The following is a 23,031-nucleotide window of genomic DNA, read 5'->3' as shown; positions in this document are numbered from 1 at the left end:
TCTAGCCAGGTGGGGGTTGGTCTCTTCTCCCAGGCAGTCAGCAATAGGACAAGGGGGCACGGGCTTAAGCTCTACCAGGGGAAATTTAAGTTGGATATCAGAAAAAAATTCTTTACAGAGAGAGTAATCAGGCATTGGAATGGGCTGTCCAGAGAGGTGGTGGATTCACCATCCCTGGAGGTTTTTAAACTGAGATTGGATGTGGCACTGAGTGCCATGATCTAGTAAACAGACTGGAGTTGGACCAAGGGTTGGACTTGATGATCTCGGAGGTCTTTTCCAACCCAATCGATTCTATGATTTATGAATTCAGTGCTTAGATATAATATATGTGGATGGTTACAGGTTCTTCAGGAGAGATAGGCAGGGCAGGTGAGGTGGGGGGATAGTATTGTATGTAACAGAAGGGCTGTAATGTATGGAGCTTACAGTTGGCAATGGCACAGTTGAGAGCCTCTGGGTGAAGATTAAGCGTGGGGGTCTACTATAGGCTACCCAGTGAGAATGATGACATTGATGGATTATTCTTTAAGGAATTAAGGGACACCTCTAAATCAACCATCCTTGTTCTTATGGAGGACTTCAACATGCCAGATATTAACTGGGAACACCACACAGCTGGTACAAACAGGTCCAGGAGATTCCTAAAACACATGGATGATAACTTCATGGCACAGGTACTAAGGGAGCCGACTAGGAAAGATGCCCTCCTTGATTTGTTGCTTGTTAACAGAGAGGGTCTTGTAAATGAAGTGGAAATTGGTGGCCATCTTGGCCAGAGTGACCATGAAGCAATCTCTGTTGACAGGAGGGAAAGTGCCAGCAAAACTTCAACCCTGGACATGAGGAGAGCAGACTTCAGGCTGCTCAGGAAACTAGTGAGTAAGGTGTCCTGGGAAAATGCTTTTGAAGGTGCTGGGATCCATCAGTGCTGGTCACTTTTGAAGCACCACCTCCTAAGAGGACAGGAGCAGGCAATTTCCATATGACAGAAGTAGAGCAAGCAAGGCAGAAGGCTGACTTGACTGATCAACGATCTTCTTTTGGAGTTAAGGCAAAAAAAGAAAGTGTATGAACGTTGGAAGCAAGGACCGGTGACATGGGAGGACTGCAGAGATGCTACTCGCCACTGTAGTGAGAAAATTTGTGCAGTCAGAACTCCATTAGAGTTCAAGCTAGCCAGTGCTGTGAAGGACAGCAAAAAGGGCTTTTTTTAATATGTTAACAGCAAAAGGAGAATCAGAGAGAACATTGGTCTGTGGCTTGATGAGGTAGGTCACCTCACAAATACGGACGCAGACAAAGCAGAGACATATAACGCCTTCTTCGCCTTGGTCTTCAATACTGATCATGGGCTCTGGGACCCCCAGTGCCCTAAGCTGGAGGACCATTGACTGAGAATGACAAACTCCCAGTCATCCCTGAACTTGTGTGGAATTTGCTGCTCCAGCCAGATCCTTATAAGTCTATGAGACTTCATAGAATTCATACAAGAATACTAAAAGAGCTGGCTGATGTCATTGCGAGACCTCTATGCAGCGTTGGGGGGAGGGAAGGTGTCTCCCGCCTGCCTCCGGAGTCGAGGGTGCGCTGAGAAAGAGATGTTTGCAGTCCGGAGGCGAGAGGCAAAAGACGTTTATTGCGAAATACATGAGGCTGTTATAAGTACTTGGGGGGAAGGTGCCAGATCTGGGACTGGATTGGATAAGAGCTCCAGAAGAGGAAGTGTCTTAGGTGTTTAGCTAGCATATAGGAAAGCGGGGGGACTAACACCCAATAGATATCCATGTTTTGGGGACAGATGGGGGCAGCAGCCAATAGAATTAGAATGGGGGCGGAAGCCGGGCAGCCGCTATAGCTATGCCGCTCCGGTTCCACGAGGCAGAGGCATCCAGGCGCATAACCGCCCCTGCTCGGGCCGACGGGGGCTTCCCGGTTCGCCCCGGAGGGGCGGCTCCGGTCAAGCTCCGGTCACCGCCGTCGCTCCGGCAGTGCAGGGGAGGGGGGGGGGGGGGGGGGAAAGGCATCCCGCCTATCCCAGGCGGGGCCGTGGCAGCCCGAGGAGAAACAATCCCCGCTGCGACCTGCGGGAACATGCCCAGGCATGCTCCCACGGCTCCTGCCGCAGCAGTGCAAAGGGGGAGGGGGGAGGGGACCCTCCCGATCCCGGGGGTCCCCCGCGGGGGGAGGTAGCCGGTGCCGTCCCGGTCCCGGGGGCCCCCCCTCCCTCGCGGGGGGCCGTCCAGCGCGGAACGAGACAAAGCAGCGTTCAACGAGCACCCGGGATGAGTCATCAGGAGAACAAAAACTTCGGGTGAAACACAGAGAACGGGGTGAGGGTGATAGTAAGAGCCCAGCAGGGAAGCGATAACAAGCTGGGAGTGGCAACACAAAGCTTTGCGACTAAAAATCAGTTCAAGTAATTTTAAAACTTCAGCAACAAGTTTCTTGTATGCAGCTTCTTAGGCTCAGGGTGCTTCTTCAGCGCTGTCCTCGAGGTCCACAATTAAAGCTTGTTCTTTCCACACTTCATAGTCTGGTGTGTTTCCCACATCTCTCAATGATTTTTCAATGGTCTTGGGAATCTGGAGGGGTCCCAGTTGACTGGACACTGGCTAACATTGTCCCAATTTTCAAAAAGGACAAGAGGGATGACCCTGGAAACTGCAGGCTTGTCATTCTCTCTTCAGTGACTGTTGGAATTATGGAGACTATTCTGGGAGTTATTGAAAAACACCTCAAGGACAATGCAGTCATCGGTCACAGCCAGCACAGCTTCACGAGGGGAAAGTCCTGCTTGACAAACTTAATTTCCTTTTACAACAAGTTAACCCACTCAGTTGATCAAGGAAAGCTGGTTGATGTAAACTTTATGGATTTCAATAAAGCACCATTTTAAAGCTCAGGGCTCCATTTTAGGGCCAGTTCTTTTCAACATCTTCATAAACGACTTGGACAGAAGACTCAAAGCTATACTAAGTAAATTTGTTGATGACACTAAATTGGCAGACTGTTGACTCCCCTGAAGGCAGAGAGGCCCTGCAGAGAGACCTGGACAAATTAGAGGTCTGGGCAATCACCAACCATATGAAATTTAACAAGGGCGAGTGCCGGATTCTGCACCTGGGACAGGACAACCCTGGATGTACGTACAGACTTGAGAATGAGAGGCTGAAGAGCAGCCCCACGGAAAGAGATCTGTTTGGGTTCATGGCAAGTTGAATATGAGTCAGCAGTGAGCCCGGGCAGTCAAAAGAGTTAACCAGGTCCTGGGGTAATCAAGTTCAGCATCACGAGCCAGGTTAGGGAGGTGATTGTCCCACTCTACTCTGCAGTGGTGTGACCTCACCTTGAGTCCTGTGTGCAGTTTTGGTGCTAGGATATAAAGCTATTAGAGAGCATCCAAAGGAGGACCATGAAGATGGTGAATGGTATAGAGGGTAAATCTTATGAGGAGTGGCTCAGGTCACTTGGTTTGTTCAGCCTAGAGAAGAGACTGAGGGGAGACCTCATAGTGGTCTGCAACTTCCTCATGAGCTGAAGCAGCTGGGCAGGCGTTAATCTCTTCTCTCTGGTAACCAGTCTTAGAACCTGAGGGAATGGCATGAAGTTGTGTCAGGGGAGGTTTAGATTGGATATTAGGAAAAGGTTCTTCACCCAGAGGGTGGTTGAGCACTGGAACAGTTTCCCAGGGAAGTGGTCATTGCACCAAGCCTGCCAGAGTTCAAGAAATTTTTGGACAGTACTCTGAGGCACATGGTGTGATTCTTGGGGTTGTCCTGTGCAGGGCAAGGAGGTGAACTCGATGATCATTGTGGGTCCCATCTAACTCAGGATATTCTATAATTCTGTGAAAATGGGTTTTTATCACTTTACTATGTATGGCATAGGGTACCTCTATTTTTAGTTTCTATTTATTATGTCAGACTCCAAATGTCTTAGTAATTTCATTTTTCTCTAAGAGATAGCCATGTAATGATTCTGATTTTTAATTGTATATTATCATTTAAAACACAGCTGCCACAAGCCAAGCAATTCAAATGTGATAATAGCAGTGCTGATACTGATAAGGGTTTTAACAATTTCTTGTTTTCCTAGTAGTGTTCAAAGTTTTCCATACTGTTTTTTTTTGTCTTTATTTATCTGCAGTGATCAGAACAAGACTGGGTGAGCATTCTACCTTGAAGTGACTGATAAGTGCATAGAGCACTCCACGATGGAACAAAGGATCTACAGTCTTTTTATGGCCGAAGTTCTGGGCTTTGTATACTGAAGTAAATAAGCATTGCAACACCATGAGGCTGAATATTTAACACTAGCTCTCTCCTAAATTTTCTTGTGGAGTCAATGTGTAATTATCAATAGATGTTTTGATAGCATGTATATGGCTATTTTATTTGATTGCTTTAGCAGAGGAAGAACGTGTACAGCTTTGAATCACCAACATGGGTTAATGCTTTCATTTTAAACAACTTGCAGGATTTTGCTGTCAACATTCCCAAGATACTAGTGCAGTTTTTGTGCATGTCTAAAAAGCACAAAAGACAAATGCACATTTAGCATATTCTATGTGCTTTATGTGCACAAAGATCCATGTGGTATTTTGGGTGGGAGGGAAGGAGTTCAGTAAAACCTAAGTGACTTATTGACAGGTTTTGGTTTGCTTTGTATTGTATAATCATAGTTCATTGCTGTTTGTTTCTATAATGAGTCATCTTGTTACATAAAATGTCAGGTAATAATTGAGGGCTGTCAATTTCCTTATGACTTTGCCTTTTCTATTGTCTTACTCTTATGAAGATCTTTGGCTCTGATAGAGTAAGAGTGTGAAAAAGCTTTATTTTTTTCAGATATATTTCTATTGTATTTTTTTTTAGTTATGTAATACGTACTGCAGAATTTTTGTTATTAAACATGATCTAGAAATTTCTAGGAAGATTCTGTATTAGAGAGCAAGAGAGTGCCTGAAAGCTAGAAGTCAACTGTTCATGATATATGTGGATTACTTTCTTGCGTGATATCTGGGGCTTTCCTGAAGCTGTGAGAAGGTACACTATAATATTTATTGAAATAATTTGGACTACATAGGACAATGTTCCCAGCCAAAATGAGGATGAGTACATTATTTTCAGATCCTGCATGTGTTTTTCTCATCTTGATAAAGCCATGCTAGGAGGTTAATGTAGAAAATGAGTTGCACTGATACTTGCCTCTTAATCCAAAGCTCATCAGAGCTTTAAGGATGTATAGTTCATATTGGAAAGTTCTGTCTATTTGCTGTGAGAATGTAAGTGTCAGATATTTGCCTGCCTCTGACTCTGGAGATGCTCATTAACAGAAGACTCTGGCAGACTGGTACTGACTTTGAGGTTTCTTATCCATGTCCTGTAGTTGGAAATTCTTCAGACACTGCTGAGTGTTTCACTGACCTGTGTATCTCAAGAAAAAAGTTCCAGATTTTTTTTTCTTAAAAGAAAACTGAAAGTTTTGTTTGATATAGTATGGTAGGTGCCTGGAAATAAATGAAAAACAGTAACAATAAAGATTTGGTGAATGAATGAATAAATGTGATCTGCACAGTGTTGAAAAAGCTACTTTATCTGTTCATCCTCTCTATAGAGATTAAATCATACATAACACACAATAACACATGCATGCAGTTTTCATGCTCCATAACTTTTTCCTTTTTATTTGCCTTTTTCTAATGGTGTGCATGGAATATGCCTTATTACAGATTTGTTCTATTAATTTGAATATCTAGAAAAGTGCCTATATGTTAATACTAGTAAGGCAAATAAGATGAAAATTTGTACATTTACTACATCACTAGTGAACATTTTATATAGTAATGTTAAAAATAATTATCTCAAATGTACTTCCTCATTTTAAGATCAACCAAGCAGTGGTTAATTCCACCATAGCTACTGAGGGGAATGTAAAGAAAAAAAAAGTCCAAAATATAGAGTTTAACTCCTTATTTGCCTTTTCTTATAATTATTGAACACAGGCAAGTAACTGTTTATTAATTTAATGGGATGGCTTTAGTTTGCAAAGATATGGGAAGTTTACAAAGCAGTATATAATTCTTATATCATTAATTGCATTTGCACTAAATGTGATGTACTTTTGCAGTTCTGTAAATAAAATTAAGCTACAGATACTAATTGTAAATAATATTTTGCTTTTAGATAAAGGCACTGGTACTTCAATACAGCTGGCCCTGCCCAATTCAAGTTGTAAGAGGTTTCTTAAAGAATACAGAAGAAGTTACAGGATTTAGAAATAGGCATTAATTGACCTCTTAAAAAACAAATTTAAAAAGGCAGCTCTCTATCAGCCTCTCAGATTGTTCATGTGCAAGTAACCATTAGGCCTTTTCTTCCAGAAGGGATCTTTTATGGTTTTATAAAATTTCCTCTGTCTTTTGAGCCCAACTCTCTTTCCAATCACTGCCACATATCTGTGCATTCTGAGTTCTCTTCTTCCTGTCAATGGATCTGTAGTATTTATACAGCTGTGATCTTTGCAGAAGCAGCCCATAATTCTAGAATGGCTGTTTTCATAAGTGGAACCAATTTGAAGGTCTGAGACCATAACTCTTATCCATCAGATATTGTTCTCTGAATATCTCTGTCCGTTTGGTGAATTTGGATGTTGCTGAACTAGATCTGAAGGAAATGACTTTGTAGAACTTGTATTGGGAGTGAGGATGAGAGATGGTCATTGTTATCCTGTCTGAAAACCTTAACATCTTATTTTGACAAATTTATCTGTGAAAAATTAAATGCATCTTGGAAAAAAAATTACCTTTTACTTTATTGGGCTGAGCTGGCTTATGTGAAGTTATGCAGATTCTCTTTAAACTAATTTTTGTCACATTGTACAGATAATGCTATATTTGAATTCCCATCGTTCATCTACAGACTTGAAACATGAATCTTATTTTTTAATACCTTCAGTGTATAGAGTGTAACTGTTTGTTCTATAAGAGCTTTATGATTCTAATGATAAGTTTTTAACAATTAAAAGAAGCTGACCCTTCCATGGTACAATCAAAAATTTTAAACTAGTATTTTAAAGTGAAAAGTATTAAAAATTATGAAGAAAAATCCTGCTTTGTAGTTATTTTTAACTTTCATTGCTTTGGAAAAACATTTAAAACATTTTACCTTTTAACCAACTTTTAGATCATGTATAAAGTTATATGCAATACTATAATATATGGAAACCATTTAACAGGAAAGCAGTTTGCTTGTATTACTGAGGTTATCATAGAATCATAGAACTATTAAAGTTCGAAAAGACCTCCAAGATCATCAAGTCCAACCTTTGACTGGTCACCACCTTTTCAACTAGACCATGGCACTAAGTACCACATCCAGTCGTTTCTTGAACACTTCAAGAGATGGTTACTCCACCACTTCCCTGGGCAGCCTGTTCCAATGCCTGCCAACAATTTTGGTGAAGAAATTTTTCCCAATATCCAGTCTAAATCTTCCCTGGTGCAACTCGAGGCTGTTTCCTCTTGTCTTATAACTTGTTACTTCGGAAAACAGCCCAACACCCACCTCACTACAACCTCCTATCAGGTAGTTGTAGAGAGCAATAAGGTCTTCCACTCAGCCTCATTTTCTCCAGACTAAACAACCCCAGCTCCCATAGGCACTCTTCATAAGACTTGTTTACTAGACCCTTCACCAGCTTTGTTGTTCTTTAGATACACTCCAGAACCTCAATGTCTTTCTTGTAATGAGGGGCCCAAACATGAATACAGTATTCGCGTTGTGGCCTCACCAGTGCCAAGTACACAGGGATGATTGCTGCCCTAGTCCTGCTGGCCACACTATTCCTGATACAGGCCAGGATGCCATTTGCCTTCTTGGCCACCTGGGCACACTGTTGGCTCATGTTTAGCCACTGTTGACCAGCATCCCCAGGTCCTTTTCTGCTGTGTCACTTTCCAGCCACTCTGTCCCCAGCCTGTAGCACCACATGGGGTTGTTGGGGCCAAAGGGCAGAACCCGGCACTGGGCCTTATTGAATGTCATACAATTGGCCTCAGCCCATCAATACAGCCTGACCATATCTCTCTGCAGAGCCTTCCTACCCTCCAGAAGATCAACATTCCCGCACAACTTAGTGTCATCCGTGAACTTACTGAGGGTGCACTCGATCCCCTCATCCAGGTCATCGATCAGGGTATTAAACAGGACTCGTCCCAATATTGAGCCTTGGGGAACCCCACTAGTGACTGGCCACCAACTGGATGGAGCACCACTGACCACCACTCTCTGGGCCCAGCCATCCAGCCAGTTTTTAACCCAGCAAAGAGTGCCCCTGTCCAAGCCGTGGGCTAACAGCTTCTCCAAAAGAATGCTGTGGGAGACATTATCAAAGGCTTTACTAGAGTCCAGGTAGACAACATCCACAGCCTTTCCTTCATACATTAGGCAGGTCACCTGGTCATAAAAGGAAATCGGGTTGGTCAAGCAGAACTTGCCTTTCCTAAACACGTACTGGCTGGATTTGATCCTTTGGTTGTCCTGTATATGCTGTGTGATTGCACTCAAGATAATCTGTTCCATAGCCTTTAATGGCACTGAGGTCAGGCTGACAGGTCTGTAGTTCCCTGCATCCTCCTTCCAGCCCTTCTTGTGTTTGGACGTCACGTTAGCCAACTTCCGGTTATCTGGGACCTCCCCAATTAACCAGGACTGATGATAAATGATAGTGTCTTGGCCAGCTCTTCTGCCAGATCCCTCAATACCCTCAGATGAATCCCATCCAGTCCCTTAGACTTGTGAGTGTCTAAGTGGCACAGCAGGTCCCTAACTACTTCCTCCTGGGTTACAGGGCATCTTTTCTGCTCCCTTGTCCCTGTGTATCAGCTCAGATGATAGAGATGAAAGCCTGAATTCCACATTAGTTTACGTATAAAAAAGCTCATTTTGTGCTAGCATATCAGAGGCATGTTAAAAGATGTTCCTATATGGTATTGTCAAAGTTGCATTTAAGCTTTTGTCTCTGTTTGTACAGAATTAAAAACATGAAAATTTCCATGGTAAGTATGGAGATCCAGAATTGAGGCGTGCCAGACAATAAAGAAGAATTTCTAAGAACCAAGATGAGCTTCTGTAGAGCAAGCTTTCTTAAATAGCAGGAATAGCTGGTGCCTAATGGATCAATAAAATCCTACCTTTATTAGCTATGCAGTGATTTCTAATTTTTATATAGTAATCAATAAATTTGTAGAAACCTTACAAGTATGCAAGACTGGAGAAACAACTTGAAATTATAGAAGGCATTACTTGTAACAAAAAGAAAACTTAAGCTCAGCTGCATCAGGCCTCAGGTAATGTAATGCAACAAAGGCAGAGTCCTTACACAAGCCCTGCCCTTGAAGAATGCCACTATTTAAGCTGGCAAAAAGAAATCCTATCAAAATAAAATAAAAATAATACAGTCATATTCTTGGTCCCATAAGTTATGCTTGTGTTTTAAAAACACGTGCTTTCCAGTAAGGAGAGAATGAGCATTTATGGAGCTGTCTGTATAACTAGAAAAACAAGAGAAAATGTCAGCAGAGTTGCTACTCTGGATTTCAAGAGAACAAACTAAAATATTCAGGGAGCTACTTAGCAAAGTACCCTGGTGTGGGAGAACGCTAAAATGGACTTATGAGGATGCCATTGTCGAGGACCAACCCAGACCGGACCAGCCATACAGATAAGAGACTTTCATAGTTGAAGCTTAAAAGTTATGTGTTTTATTGTACAGTTCTTAGTTTGGAAAGTTTTGTTATTCCCCTGCTTGATTCACCCCTCACGTTTATTCCCCTTATAGCTTTATCTCCGGTTAGTCGTGCGGCGGAAGGGGCACCCTTTTTCCACCTCTGCCCTAATCCCTGGTTTCCTATTGGTTAGTTTTCCTGTCATTTGACGAGTTGTTCCCATTGGCTATCCGGTGGCTCTGTTACTCACTCTGCCCCAAACCTTACCCAATCCCGTCCAATTTCTGGAACCTTCCCTCAGAACCCTATAAATATCCGTGTCATCCCTCAATAAAAATCTTCTTTTTGTGCCTTCGTTTCATCCAGTGTGCGCTGGGTCATTTTTCCCTCAGTCAATGTCTCGTCAAACCCTGGGGAATCTGTTTTTTAAGGCTTAGTAGTCTACAAGTTCCATGTGTCTGCGAGTTTTGAAGAACCACCTTTTAAAAGCACAGGAGTGGGCAATCCCTTAGTGCTGAAGGTGAAGTGCAACAGCTGAGAGGGCCTCTAGGTCCCGGAGGCTTAGCCCGTTACCTAGAGGGGTGTGCTCCCCCAGCTGTCTGCCCACCACGTGGCCCCCAAGGAGCCTGCAAAGACCCACACAGGGACCACAGGAGAGGGAGACAAGAGAGAGTTTATTGCTCAAGGGTGAGGGTTTAAAAGGGTTTTTGGGGGATCACAAAGCTACCAATGGTGAACAAAGGAGGATTTGGCTTTGTGCCAATAGAAAAACAGGATTAATAACCAATAGAAAGGAGTAAATAACAATAAGAATACTTCTCGTAACTTCCTTCCAGAACACCAGATACATTCCTCAGGGGTGAGATAGTTATCTCATGGGATTTTGGGAAGGAGAAGGGTGACTTGCAAAAAAAGAACAAGAGAAATGTCTTGGTTTGAGGGGAAAAAAAAACCCCAAAATGTTTACCCACGAGCGGGGGAGGGGCCTCCTCCACGATAATCACACCACTCTTTATCAAATTTAAGAAAAGGAATTTTAATACAAGAAGGATAACTGCTATATTATATATATATATATATATATATATATATATATATATATACATATATATACATATATATATATATATGTATATATGTAAACAGACTAGTGCAACCCACTTCCCCAACACCACAAGAGAAAGAAAAAAAAACAAACAACAACAAAACCCAGCAGGTTTTCCTCCAGGAGGAAAATTATACTTAAGCAGTGTCAAATGTCACAGTCCGGCTGGCTGCGGAGTGAGTTCCCAGTAATTCCCAGTCCCTCTCCAGCAAGACAGACGAGTGGTGAGCTCCCAGATGAACTCTGTGTCTCTTGTCCCAGATGAAGGAAAAAGAAAGCTGAAAATGGGGAACCACCACGTGTCCTGCAAAAGCAGCTGCACACCTCTCTCTCCCGGGTCACTGCCCCGGCCAGGGCGGGCAGGCTGTGACAGTGCAGGCAGTGGTCAGTGCAGGCGGTGGTCAGACTGCAACTGAGGCCGGGATCCCAGATGCAGGAACCAGGAGAAACAGCAGCGGCGAGCAGAAAAAAACGGCGTCTCAGCCAGAAGCCCCAGCAGTAGCCAGCAGAGCGACTTCCCTCCTCGGCCACCACCGCTCCCGCGATCTGCGGAGCTAAGAGAAAAAAAAATGTCCCCAAAAAAACAAAAGAGACAAACCTGCCCCGATCCAAGTGATCAGCAGTTAACTACTTCTTTTGTTAACTGCTGGCATGGGCAGTTAGTGGCAGGGGAGAGAATTTACATAATAATCCCAAACTACAACATTATCCACCCCTAAATTCTCTTCCATGCCAATACTCTACATTAAACTTAAATTTTCTTTCAAATATTTAAATGTTTACAAATACAGTAATATGAGTTGTTTACCCAGAGATAAGTTCCCCTTGACGCACACATCGTGTCTCTCCATCTTCCTGCATCACCCACCAGGTGGAACCAGATCCTTGAGCAAAGACAACCCCACGAATGGGTTTCCCTAGCATAACTCTCAGCTGTATTACAGGGACTTTGCCTCCATCTACAGTGTGAAGGGGTTCTGATTGGGCAGGACCGGCTCGACTGACAGAGCCTCTAGTGTTGACTAGCCATGTAGCCTTTGCTAAGTGTTGATCCCAGCGTTTGAAAGTCCCTCCACCCAACGCCTTCAAAGTGGTTTTCAACAGTCCATTACACCGTTCATCTTTCCCGGCAGCTGGTGCATGGTAGGGGATATGATGCACCCACTCAATGCCATGTTCTCTCGCCCAGGTAGCAACTAAGCTGTTTTTGAAATGAGTTCCATTATCTGACTCAATTCGCTCTGGGGTGCCATGTCGCCACAGGACTTGTTTTTCCAGGCCTAGGATGGTGTTCCAGGCAGTGGCGTGAGACACTGGGTGTGTCTCCAGCCACCCTGTGGTTGCTTCCACCATGGTGAGCACATAGCGCTTGCCTTGGTGGGTCTGTGGCAGTGTGATGCAGTTGACCTGCCAGGCCGCCCCGTACTTATACTTATCCCACCGTCCACCATACCACAGGGGCTTCACTCTCTTAGCCTGCTTAATGGCAGCACATGTCTCAAAGACATGGATAACCTGAGAGATAATGTCCATGGTTAAATCCACCCCTCGGTCTCGTGCCCATTTATAAGTGGCATCTCTGCCCTGATGGCCCGAGGCATCATGGGCCCATCGAGCCAAGAACAGCTCTCCCTTGTGCTGCCAGTCCAGATCTGTCTGTGATACTTTCACTTGCGCAGCTCGATCTGCCTGTTGGTTGTTGAGATGTTCCTCATTGGCCCGATTTTTGGGCACGTGTGCGTCTACGTGGCGGACTCTCACAATCAGCTTCTCTACTCGGGTGGCGATGTCTTGTCATATATCAGCAGCCCAGATGGGTTTCCCTCTGCGTTTCCAATTGGTTTTCTTCCATCGGTTTAACCATCCCCAGAGAGCATTGGCCACCATCCATGAGTCGGTGTAGAGGTACAGCTTTGGCCATTTCTCTCGTTCAGCAATGTCCAGGGCCAACTGCACGGCTTTAAGCTCTGCAAACTGACTCGACCCACCTTCTCCTTCAGTAGCTTCTGCAACTTGTCGTGTGGGACTCCATACAGCTGCTTTCCATTTGCGATTAGTCCCTACAATGCGACAGGAGCCATCAGTGAAGAGGGCGTAGTGTATTTCTTCTTCTGGCAATTGATTGTATGGTGGAGCTTCTTCCACACATGTCACCTGCTCTTCCTCTTCATCTGCTAGACCAAAATTTCCACCTTCAGGCCAGTTCGTGATGATTTCCAGGATCCCAGGGCGATTTGATTTTCCTATACGGGCACGCTGCGTAATCAGGGCAATCCACTTGCTCCAGGTAGCATCAGTGGTGTGATGTGCAGAGGCAGCCTGTCCTGACAACATCCACTTCAGCACTGGTAGTCGAGGTGCCAGAAAGAGCTGTGCTTCTGTGCCAATCACCTCTGAGGCAGCTTGAACTCCTTCATAGGCAGCTAGGATCTCTCTCTCTTTGGGTATAGTTAGCTTCAGATCCTCTGTAGCCTCGGCTCCAGAATCCAAGTGGTCGGCCTCGAGTCTCACCAGGCACCTTCTGCCAAAGGCTCCAAGACAGGCCATTATTCCCGGCGGCGGAGTAGAGCATGTTCTGTATGTCTGGTCCTGTCCTGACTGGTCCAAGGGCTACAGCCTGAGCAATCTCATGCTTGATCTGGTCAAAGGCTTGTTGCTGCTCAGGGCCCCAGTGGAAATCATTCTTCTTACGGGTTACCAAGTAGAGAGGGCTTACGATCTGACTGTATGCTGGGATATGCATCCTCCAGAACCCTACGGCACCCAGGAAGGCTTGTGTTTCCTTTTTGCTGGTAGGTGGAGACATTGCTGTGATCTTATTGATGACTTCTGTTGGAATCTGACGGCGTCCATCCTACCACTTCACTTCCAGGAACTGGATCTCTTGGGCTGGTCCTTTAACCTTACTCCATTTGATGGCAAAGCCAGCTCCCAAAAGGATCTGGATGATTTTCTTTCCTTTCTGAAAAACCTCTTCCGCTGTGTCCCCCCACACAATGATGTCATCAATGTATTGCAGGTGTTCTGGAGCCTCACCCTTCTCCAGTGCAGTCTGGATCAGTCCATGACAGATGGTGGGACTGTGTTTCCACCCCTGGGGTAGTCGGTTCCAGGTGTACTGCACGCCCCTCCACGTAAAAGCAAACTGTGGCCTGCCCTCTGGTGCCAGAGGAATGGAGAAGAACGCATTAGCAATGTCAATAGTGGCATACCACTTTGCTGCCTTGGACTCCAGCTCATACTGGAGCTCCAGCATGTCCGGCACAGCGGCACTTAGCGGTGGGGTAACTTCATTCAAGCCACGATAGTCCACAGTCAATCTCCATTCTCCATCAGACTTATGCACAGGCCAGATGGGGCTGTTGAAGGGTGAGTGGGTTTTGCTGACCACCCCTTGGCTCTCCAGTTCACGGATCATCTTATGGATGGGGATCAGAGCATCGCGGTTCGTTCGGTATTGCCGACGGTGCACTGTTGTGGTGGCGATTGGCACCTGCTGTTCCTCAACTTTCAACAGTCCGACAGCAGAAGGACTTTCTGAGAGACCTGGCAATGAGTTCAATTGTTCAATCCCTTCTGTCTCTACAGTGGCTATTCCAAAAGCCCATCTATGCCCCTGTGGGTCCTTAAAATATCCATTCCTGAGGTAGTTAATGCCCAGGATACATGGGGCAGCTGGACCAGTCACAATGGGGTGTTTCTGCCAATCTCTCCCTGTCAAGCTCACTTCAGCTTCTAGCACAGTCAACTCTTGAGATCCCCCTGTCACCCCAGAAATAGAAATAGTTTCTGAGCCCACATGTCCTGATGGCATTAATGTGCATTGAGCGCCGGTATCAACCAAAGCCTTATACTTTTGTGGGTCTGATGTACCAGGCCATCGAATCCACACAGTCCAATAGACACGGTTGTCCCGTGCCTCTACCTGGCTAGAGGCAGGGCCCCTCTAACACTGATCCTGGTCATAGCAGTCAGAACCTTTTCTCGATGAGTACACCTGGGAGGATCCCTCCAGTGGGTCAGATTTTTGCCCGTGGGAAACTGGGACTGCACTTACTCTCACTGACCTTCTTCCATTCTCCTTCAGTTCTTGTACTCGGGTTGCAAGGGCACGGGTGGGTTTCCCATCCCACTGTCCCATGTCTTCTCCATGTTTGGCCAGGAAGTACCACATCTCAGTTCGTGAGGTCTGTCCACTTCCTCTGGTTGGGGGGGCGTCTGGCTCTGACTTCAGAGGTTCTCATTCTCACTGGTGCCACTTGGAGACTTTCCCTAATTTCCTCTCTGATCACTTTTACCTCTGCAGGCAGCGTCTTGAGACTCTCAACCAATGTCTCTACAGCAGAAATACGGGCCTGCATTGGGCTGTGGGTCATGCCTTCATATATCCGGAGCTTATTTGCTACAGCGCCCACTGTTTCTTGGTTCTCTTCCCTATACATGGATGCCAGGAAATCGGTGTATTCAGCTGGCCCCGAGTGTGAAAGGTTCCACCACATATGTGGTGTGCATCTGACCTTGTCAGGGTCATTATTGGTTTGCCCACGCCTTCCAAAAAGCACGTCCATCATTGCCATCTCCCTCAGACGTAAAATTCCTTCTTCCATCGTCTTCCAAGTCTTCTTAATGTGATGTTCCTGCAGGATTTCTCTATAAACAAACTTCTCTCTTACACTCATTAGAAGTCGTGCCCAGAGTGAAAGGGGCTTTGATTCCCTCACGAACACCTGTTCAATAGCTACATCCTGGGCCAGAGCCCCCAAAAACCTGGCTTCAGCACCATCCAGTTGTAAGGTTTCACCCATAAGGTCCCAAACTCGGATCAACCAAGTCAGGTTGGGCTCGCCCGGGTGTCAAGCAATGTCTTTCCGCAAACTACGGAGATTATCCAATGACAATGACTCAGGGATGATCTCAGGCTCTGGGTCTGCTTGCTGTGGAGGTGCAGCAGCCCCCTCATTGTCCGCTGGATGGTCTGATTTGGTCTTATATCTCCTTTTCTGGATAGGGGCAACTTCCATAGGCTTGGCCTGTCCTCCTGGTTTAGCCTCGTCCTGCGTCACTGTAACGTCAGAGGTTTTACCCTCTTCCCCTTTTCTAGCCCCATCCTGCATCACTGTAACATCAGGGGTTTTACCCTCTTCCTTCTCCCTCTTCACTGTAACGTCAGGGGTTTTATTCTCTTCCTTTTCCCCCTTCACTGTGGCATCAGGGGTTTTATTCTCTTGCTTTTCCCCCTTCACTGGGCTAGGCTTCTGAATGCGTTCTCGAAAAACCCTGGCCCTACCTTCAAACATACTGTAGGCCGCAGGGATACAACCTTGCAGAAAAACCATAAAGAGCAAGATATCTCTGGCATCCAGGGAGAATTTAAACATCTCAAAAGCTGTTGTAGCAGACTTGAATGGGGAATGGACAAAGGGTTGGGAGAAAAAATTCCCCTTTGTTCCTTCCCAAGGGTCCGTACTATTATCTCTGAATCCCCAGAGGTAGCAGCTTAGGTTACGGCAGGAAAACAGCCTGGAGAACACCACCCACATGACATCCAAAGGCATCGAATTCATGGCACCATAAATCCAGAGTAAGAACTCAATAATAATTGCGGCTATTTGAGTTTTAGTCATTGATTTGCTGATAAGACTTAAACCTGCCGCTCCTTTTGGCATGAATTTGTACCAACAAAAAGGCAATATATTATACAGGATGGTTCTGATGAACCCTAAACTCAAGACCCACATGGTGCCACAAAATAGCAGTTATCCTGCTTTGTTTACAAGCCGCCCCACATTGGGCGCCAAGAAATGTCTTGGTTTGAGGGGAAAAAAAAACCCAAAATGTTTACCCACAAGCAGGGGAGGGGCCTCCTCCACGATAATGACACCGCTCTTTATCAAATTTAGGAAAAGGAATTTTAATACAAGAAGGTTAACTGGTATCTTATATATATATATATATATATATGTAAACAGACTAGTGCAACCCACTTCCCCAACACCACAAGAGAAAGAAAAAAAAACAAACAACAACAAAACCCAGCAGGTTTTCCTCCAGGAGGAAAATTATACTTAAGCAGTGTCAAATGTCACAGTCCGGCTGGCTGCGGAGTGAGTTCCCAGTAATTCCCAGTCTCTCTCCAGCGAGGCAGACGAGTGGTGAGCTCCCAGATGAACTCTGTGTCTCTTGTCCCAGATGAAGGAAAAAGAAAGCTGAAAATGGGGAACCACCACGTGTCCTGCAAAAGCAGCTGCACACCTCTCTCTCCTGGGTCACTGCCCCGGCCAGGGCGGGCAGGCTGTGATGGTGCAGGCAGTGGTCAGTGCAGGCGGTGGTCAGACTGCAACTGAGGCCGGGATCCCAGATGCAGGAACCAGGAGAAACAGCAGCGCTGAGGAGAAAAAACTAGCGTCTCAGCCAGAAGCCCCAGCAGTAGCCAGCAGAGCGGCTTCCCTCCTCGGCCACCACCGCTCCCGCGTTCTGCGAAGCTAAGAGAAAAAAAAATGTCCCCAAAAAACAAAAGAGACAAACCTGCCCCCATCCAAGTGATCAGCAGTTAACTACTTCTTTTGTTAACTGCTGGCATGGGCAGTTAGTGGCAGGGGAGAGAATTTACATAATAATCCCAAACTACAAGAGGAATCCATTTTGTGCATTTAAAAAACATTTTAAAACTCAGTTTTTAAGGCATTTGGGTTAGCTTCTTCATTTTCTTCACAAGTCCACTTCTGACAGGACTTTTTCCATTCCAGATATTGTAAGTCGAATGCTACAGTCAAGCAAGTGGGGCAGAAGACCAGCTTGGCTGAACAGGGAACTCCTTGTGGAGCTCAAGAGGAAAAAGAAACTGTACAATCTCTGGGAGAGAAGTCAGGCTTTGCGGGAAAATTACAGAGCCATAGTTGACATATGCAGGGATAAGACATGAAAGGTCAACACTCAGAGTTGAAACTGGCCAGTGTTGTGTCAGACAACAAGAATGGCTTGTTTATGTACGTCAATAGCAGGAGGAGAGCTGAAGAAAAATGGTCATCAGACTAATAGGGATAAAGATAAAGCAGAGACATTCAATGCAGGGTTTTTTTTACTTCAGTCTTTAATAATACTAATGGACCTTGGGCTGCCTGATCATCTGAGTTGGAGGACCATGAGTGGGGGAATAGTGACTTTCCATTTGTGGACACTGAAATTGTAAGGGACTAGTGGTATTGGCTGAATGTTCACAAGTCCATGGGGCCAGATGGGATTCATCCCAGAGTACTGAAGGAGTTAGCATATGTTACAGCAGGACCTCTCTTGACCATCTACCAAAGGTCTTGGGAGTCTGGGGAGGTTCCTGCTGGCAAGAAGCTAGCCAATGTTGTTCCCATTTACAAGAAGTCTTCCCTCTAGAAGTCCAACATGGCAGTTCTGCTAATCGCCCTCCTTACTTCTCTGAGAATCAAAAACTCCATCATATTGTTGATGCCTCTGCTGCCCGTACATTAATACATTAAGATTCTTAGGCATCATTTTGATCCTCGCTATACCTAAGATAGCCTCTAACCATCTGTGATGGTTTTGGCTGGGGTAGAGTTAATTTTCTTCACAGGGGCTGTGTTTTGTATTCGTGCTGTTGCCGTAAAAGTCTGTAAAAAAGACTCTGAGCCAAGTTTTGTAGGAGATAAGATAATGGGCAGGCACTTTAATGAGCAACCCCGCTCATTAAGGAATACATAGACGCGCGCGCATGCAAGCTCTAAGTTCTATAGCTTTTATAATATAATCTATCCAATCACTACTGTCCACATGTCCAGTTCCACCTCCGTCCCCTCCCAGTTCCCACCCCTGTTGAATTGGGGCTGGGGTCGTTGGGACCCTCTGTCTTCATCCACCTCCTCTTCTTCAGCACACAAAGGTTCTTTGGACGCTCTCCAGGGCTTTGGGTCACACTGCTCCATGTTTATGTTCTCTATGATATTCTTTAATCTGGTACCTTGAGAAAGAGACTAAATAGCTGGCAGATCTTAGCTGCCTGTTCTGGAGCAGGGGTAGAGATAGAAGGACTTTATACTATAAGATGCTAAATATTAATTCACTAAAATCTACAGCATTACATTTACTGTGTTCCTAAAATCTACAAAATATGAAAATTGAAAAATTAAAAAACCCCTTCGGCATCAGTGCTGAACACAATGTTGATAATATCACAGAATCAGAAAACATTTTGAGTTGGAAGGGACCCATAAGGATCATCAAGTCTAACTCTTAAGTGAATTGCCCATACAGGGATCAAACCCAACGTGACAGTCAAAAAACAGACTTCATTCAAGGGAAGAAAAAGACAATTTATTGTAAAAACTTCCAGTGTAATATAGGGTTATTTTAATTAAACAGGGGAGGAGCTGGGCTAACTAAGGGATTACTGTTTGTTTATCCTGAGGAGAGCAGATACCTAAAACTAATCCATTATTCATGAACACAAGGGAGAGGAGAACAAAGAATATTGTGACACAGGTCTTGGTACAGAGCAAGGGGCACACACAGAGACTACATTTCTTTTTAAATGCAAAGATAGCAGATAAGCAATGTCTGCAAGCTTGATTAAGCTCTATCACTGGTGTTGTTTTATAGGGTTCTGGTGTTTTTCCAAGGCATAGCAGACATTGTAGTCAGCTTCTTTGCTGTTGGAGTAACCTTTGACCGGACAACCCATGACTTTGGCATTATTAGCACCAGGTTCTAAGCAATTGAGCTAAATATAGAGATGGGTTTCTTATTGCTGATGTGCTGGTTTAAAGGTGAACCAGCAGGGGAAATGAACTCACCACGAGAGAGATTATAAGTCAGACCTAAAATTTAATAATAATATTACAATAACAACACTGACACACAAGGGAAATTGCTTTCAACTCACAAAACCCCAGCAGTATAACCCAGTGTCCTGGGGCACAAACCCAAGGGGGTTTGTTTGCCCTTGTGCTGAGACCCCTGTGGTTCCCCCAAGTCCAGAGCAAAAGGAAAAGAAAAACCTGTTGGTGCAGGCGAGGGCTGTGGTCTGGGCAAGAGCGGGGATCTCCTCCTGTCAAGGTCCTGCTGCTGCTCTGGATCCGACGAGAGGTTCCCAAGGTCCTCCTACCCACCCCTTATGTACCCTCAGGGAGCTCTCAGTCCCTCCCCCTGGGCGGGGACTCACACAATGGGTGATTAACTCTGGGAGCCAGGGGGTGTTGAGCTGTTGATGGCCCATTAGCAGCTCCGCCCCCCTCAGGCTGAGTGTGAAGGTGATAATGGCTCCCTGGGCAGCTGCTGCTAATGGCCCATTGACCTTGGGGAATGAATAGAGGGGGTAGAATACACAGCTTTGATCACCCCCACACAGGGTTAGCTGGTCCCTCCTGCTGAACTAGGACAGCTGAGCAGGGCTTACACAGAGCCAAGGCCTTTCCTGCTTTTCATACTACCATGCTGGCAAGGAGGCTGGGGATGCATGGGAGGTTGGGAGGAGATACAGCCAACACCAACTGCCCAAAGGGATATTCCATACCATATGACATCATGCTCAGAATATAAAGTGGGAGAGGGAGGAAATGGGGAAGATTTGGAGTGATGGTGTTTGTCTTCTCAAGTAACCGTTACACATGATGGGGTCTTGCTTTCCTGGAAATGGCTGAACACCTGCCTGCCCATGGGAAGCAACTAATTAATTCCTTGTTTTGCTTTGCTTGTGTGCACAGCTTTTGCTTTCCCTATTAAGCTGTCTTTATTTCAACCCATGAGTTTTCTAACTTTTACTCTTCCAATTCTCCCCTCCAAGCATGTCCAAACAACAGGTCCAGCAGGGCACCTCCCCTGGTTGTCTCACTAACCAGCTGTGTCAGGAAGTTTTCTTCCACACACTCCAGGAACCTCCAAGTCTGTTTTCTGTCCGCTGCACAATATTTCTAGGAGACATCTGGTAAGTTGAAGTCCTCCATGAGAATAAGGGCTAGTGATTGTAAGACTTCTCTCAGCTGCTCATAGAATATTTCTTCTGTGTCTTCATCCTGGTTAGGTTTGCCTTTCCCCTTATTCTTACCAATAAACACTAGATCCTTTTATCACCATTCTCAAGATCTAGACAGTCAAAACATTCAATATACAGGGCTACCCCACTGCCTCTCTATGCTGGTTTAAAGGTAAACTGGCAGGAGAAATGAACGCAACACAAAAGAGATTATAAGTCTGAGTTACAATTTAATAACAATATTACAATAAATGCAATGGCACAAAGAGAAAATGGTTTTAACTCACAAAACCCAGTATGACCCAGCACCCTGGGGTAAAAACCCCACGTGGTTCCCCTAAGTCCAAAGTAGAAGGAAGCAAAAAACCTGTTGGTGCAGATGACAGTCCCAGTCTGGTTGAGAGTGGTGGTTGCAAGCTGGTTGAAAGTGATGGTCTCCTTTTGTTGAGGTTCTGCTGCTCCTCTGGATCCAACAAGTGGTTCCTGAGGTCTTCTTACCCCAAGATATGTACCCCCAGATCCAGGTGGGAGCATCCAGTCCCTCCCCCAGGGCAGGGAGTCACACAATGGGTGATTAACTCTGTGAGTCATGGGGTATTATTGGAACTGTTGATGGCCCATTAGCAGACACGCCCCCTCAGACTGGGTGTGAAGGTGCTAATAACCCCTGGAGGGGAGTTATCACAGCTCTTATCTCACAGATGTCTTTCACACCCAGCTCACAGCCTGAGGGGTCAGGTGTGCCCCAGGCAGCTGCAAATGGTCCATTGTTCTTGGGAAATGAATAGAGGGGTAGAATACATAGCTTTGGTCACCCCCACACAGTGATAAACTGGTCCCACCTGCTGAACTAGGACACTCTCCTTCCTTGCCTGTCCCTCCTGAAGAGTTTATAGTCATCCATTGCAGCACTCCAGTTCTGTGTTATCCCACCATGTTTCAGTGACTGCAACTATATCATAGTTTTCCAGTTGCACAGTGGCTTTTAACTCCTCCCGTTTGTTGCCCATACTGCATGCATTGGTGTAGATGCACTTCAGTTGGGCTATTGATCCTGCCAACTTTCCAGGGGGGAAGAAACCTTAATTCCTAAATGACCATTCTAAGGTGCTGAAGGAATGAGGCCTAAAACTGTGAGAAATGTGGTAGGGGATTAACATGGGCATGCTAGGCTCCTGATGGGAGTAATAGCTTATCAGACAAAGGCTGGATTACTGTTATAGCTGCCTCATCTGGGTGGCAGTGATACTAACATGTCATGATTCTGTTCCACCCTTGTGCAAGACCCATAGCCTTTGTAATCAAAACTCTTGTTATCTCACATTTACATACAAAGTGGCTGCCCCCCCCCCTCCCCCATTTACGATAGCAGCAAAAGGATATTTGACTACAGTCTCACCTCCACTTCTCCCAAAAGTATAAATTGTCATTTGAAATCCTCCATGGCAGAGGATAAGAATATGACTCCACTTTGCAGACATGTTGATGGGCTTCTTCATCTCTGCTTCCCAAAGCAGGGATGTCTCTGGTACAATTTGCACCTCTGACTACATCGGATGATACCCAGGTGAAATTAAGCTTAATTGATGGTAAAGTTAATCTTAATGAATTACCAATTGGTTATTCCTTTCTATATTTAGTGCTAATGCAGTAAGTGTATTTATCAATGGCAATTCTGAACTTGTATTTCTGTTGCTTCAATAAACCACACTGTGAATCTGTGCTCATGAAAGTTCTTATTGAACATGACCAGATTTATAGTGACAAATTGGTTATAATCAGAAATTAAGCTAAGATGCACCCAGCCCCTCTGATCTCTGAGAACTATATGGAATGCAAGGGGGGTTATTTTCTGCCAAGTTTCTATACTCTTAACGCAACAGGTGCTTCTGTGGTTTCTAATGCATCAATAACCCTTTTGTCTTTGCTATCTCATGGATCTCAATCCCCTACCTCCACTGAGATGGCAGACCTACGGACCTTGGTAGCACACCATCCCTCAAACAATGGCATGCTGCCCCCAGGCCTGGTTTTATCCCCTTCCCCCTTTGAATCCAGTTTAAATCTCTTTCAATGAGTCCTGCTAACTCCTGTGCAAAGATCCTATTCCCCCTTTGAGACAGGCGTACCCCATCTGACACCAGCAGGCCTGCTTTTGTGTAGACCAACCCATGATCAAAACCCCCTAAATTCTGCCCATAACACCAGGCTTGGAGC

At 45.2% G+C, this 23,031-nt stretch overlaps 1 protein-coding gene across 7 annotated transcripts in view; it reads left to right on the top strand.

The window, feature by feature from the left end:
• LOC139683015 (ceramide transfer protein-like) overlaps positions 1 to 7,149 on the top strand; it is a 165,632-nt gene extending 158,483 nt beyond the window's left edge. For 6 of the 7 annotated variants that reach the window (XM_071577721.1, XM_071577720.1, XM_071577717.1 and 3 more), the window contains one exon: positions 4,150 to 7,149. Coding sequence is in view for 1 of the 7 variants with exons in the window: in XM_071577718.1 (XP_071433819.1) it covers positions 4,150 to 4,190 (41 nt within the window). In the remaining 6 variants the exon portion in view is untranslated. Of the gene's footprint in view, positions 1 to 808; positions 867 to 4,149 lie in introns of those variants that run through there. The other variant, XM_071577716.1, reaches the window with a different exon arrangement.
• Positions 7,150 to 23,031: the final 15,882 nt, after the last annotated feature.

Source organism: Pithys albifrons, chromosome 26 (genome assembly GCF_047495875.1).
Source record: "Pithys albifrons albifrons isolate INPA30051 chromosome 26, PitAlb_v1, whole genome shotgun sequence".
NCBI lineage: Eukaryota > Metazoa > Chordata > Aves > Passeriformes > Thamnophilidae > Pithys > Pithys albifrons.
The sequence above is the reverse complement of the archived record's forward strand: the minus strand, read 5'-3'. Positions and strand labels throughout refer to the sequence as shown.